At 36.2% G+C, this 2,665-nt stretch overlaps 1 protein-coding gene across 1 annotated transcript; it reads left to right on the plus strand.

Annotated features, from left to right (window-relative positions):
• Window positions 1-401: 401 nt before the first annotated feature.
• Window positions 402-1,115, plus strand: LOC143572483 (uncharacterized). Its single transcript, XM_077057640.1, has one exon. The coding sequence runs from the start codon at window positions 402-404 to the stop codon at window positions 1,113-1,115; it is 714 nt and encodes a 237-aa protein (XP_076913755.1).
• The last annotated feature ends 1,550 nt before the right edge of the window (window positions 1,116-2,665 follow it).

Below are 2,665 nucleotides of genomic sequence, written 5' to 3' on the forward strand. Positions count from 1 at the left end.
ACATCAAACTTATGTGGTAAACATTTGTGTTAGAAAATAAAATAAATAAAAATATTATAGGATTAGAATTAATATATTTCCCATATTAGAAGATTCATGACAGCAAATAAATCAAAGAGCCGTTGGAGCATGATCAAAGGGATTTTTTTTTATTCTTAATAGCATTTCTTTGTATAGGCTTGATTGTTCCTTTATATTGTATTCCTTTTTCCCTATTATAATTTATCAAAAATAGTTACAGAGAAAAAAAACCAATTTCATATCTCTTTGTCAACATGGTATCAAAGCATGGTACATGATTTTAGGATCTACATGCATGTTTCTTCTTTATCTACTCAATAATCTGATCAACCTTTTAAACTCATAAACCCATTTGTTCAAGCCTTTCAAATCCACATTCGATGGCAGAAGATAACAACTACGGCAATGATGATCTTACTATACAAATCTCCAATTTCCTCAAGCACTGCCTCAACAACCAAAACCAAAATCAAACTCAAAAACAAAGCCTTTCGGATAGTTTGAAAATTAGTCTCAAGCTTAATAGTCAAAACTACGCCCAATGGGCTCGAATGATTCGAGTGGCCATTGGGGGTAAATCAAAAAATCTTTTGAATTACTTATTGGGAAACCCGGCACCACCTGAACCAAGCAATGAAAAGTATGAGCAATGGGGACAAGATGACTTAGTCGTGTTCTCGTGGTTGATACAACACATTGAACCCGCTCTTGCAAGTAACCTAACCGAATTTCCCACGGCTAAAGAATTGTGGGATGCGTTGGTAGTTACTTATAGTAGAAGGAAGGATAAACTACAAATCTTCTACTTACATGTCAAAGCAAATGGAACCAAACAGAACGGCTCGCCTCTTGAAGATTTCAGGATCATTATGCAAGGGGTATGGGGAGAAATTGAAAGACGAGGCCCGAACCCAATGACCTGTTCAAATGATATAACAACAAACAACAAAATCCGGTCAGAACAAAAGCTCTTTCAATTCGTCAACGCCCTTGACCGACAGTACGATGTTGTTAAAAGATATATCCTTCGGTGGAACCCACTACCCTCGGCTAAAGGCGCCTATGCAGCCGTTCTAAAGGAGATGGCACATTAGGGCATATTAGGAACCATCGAATCATCTCAAAACGGTGTGGTGGCAGGCTTGGCTGCCAATGGGTCACACGAAGCCGAAGGTCTGGGGTTTCTGTCGAAAGGGCGAAAAAACTCCTTCAATAGTTCACCATCCCGGGAATCAAAACTGAAATGCAACCATTGCGGTATGACCAAACATACCAAAGGCCAATGCTTCAAACCTATTGGTTTTCCCGAGTGATGGAACGACAACCACAAAAATACAAAAGAAGGGGAAAAGACTATAGGCAACTCAGAGACCACCAATACAGGTGGCAATCAGCACGATACCAGAGCAAGGAGCGGCTGATTTGGTGGCATTGCATCAGCCAGAGATGGATGGGAAAATAGCGATCAAGGTAACGGGGCTGAGAAACTATTCTCAAACCCCTCTGTATTCTCAAACTTTTTTGATTTGGCACTAATCAATGAAAACCCCAAAGTACATAACAGTGATATCGGTCAAATAACTCATGACCATAAAACTCCTTTTTTAAAAGGCAATGGCAATGACATTCAAGGTTCTGTACTTAGTCAAGATAAACTTGAATTGATAAACAATGTTTTTGAAAACTTCAAATAAGCCCCTCATGTTTATGTTCCTAAACAAAATAAAGTTGAATGTTTCAATTCCTTTGAAACATTAAATAATATCACAAAAAATTCTAATATTTTTGATACCGGCCAAAGTCTTAAAAACCAAAAAATTGAAACCTCATAAGATTTTAATTTTGAATTTAAAAAGATATAAAGTTTTGGAAGATGAAAATGAAGAACCCGTTAGACAAACTAACATAGCTAAAACTTGTGAAAATATAGATAAATTATGGATATTTGATTGTGGTGCTACCGATACCATGACTTTTAAATTATCTGACCTAGGCTTAAGTGCTAAACCCAAAATTAACCACATCAAAACCGCTAATGGGGGGAATAGTTCCCGTAAAAGGAGGAGGAACTATTGAAATTTCTCCAACATTAAAACTATCAAATTGCCTTTATGTTCCTTCTCTATCACATAAATTATTGTCTATTAGTCACATAACAAAAGAATTAAATTGTACTGTTTTAATGCATCCCACCTTTTGTATCTTACAGGACATCAGGACGGGAGCGATCATTGGGCATGACACTGAATGCCAAGGGTTGTACTATGTGGAAGAAGTGACTAAATATGTTACTATGATGTTGGCTCACGGAACTACACATAGAGAAGCTTGGTTATATCACAGAAGATTGGGGCACCCCTCTATCGGTTATTTACATATTTTATTTCCAAAATTATTTTCTTTCAATGAAACATTAAATAGTGAAACATGTGTTTTGGCTAAAAATCATAGACATACATTTAAGCCAAATAGCACAAAAGTTTATTCACCTTTTTTCCTCATCCATTCGGATGTATGGGGACCAGCAGAAGTAATTGGTGGACAAAATTTTTGTTTTTTCATTCTTTTTGTTGATGACTGCACTCATATGACTTGGATTTATTTTCTCAAAAAAAATATGATGTTTTTGATAAATTTATTATGT

This window comes from Bidens hawaiensis, unplaced genomic scaffold (genome assembly GCF_021521415.1).
Source record: "Bidens hawaiensis isolate Kalapana, Puna unplaced genomic scaffold, B.hawaiensis_p1.1 tig00025880_1, whole genome shotgun sequence".
Classification (NCBI taxonomy): domain Eukaryota; kingdom Viridiplantae; phylum Streptophyta; class Magnoliopsida; order Asterales; family Asteraceae; genus Bidens; species Bidens hawaiensis.

Coding starts and splice junctions, on each gene's coding strand:
- LOC143572483 (XM_077057640.1), top strand. CDS start 402: ATGGCAGAAGATAACAACTACGGCAATGATGATCTTACTATACAAATC.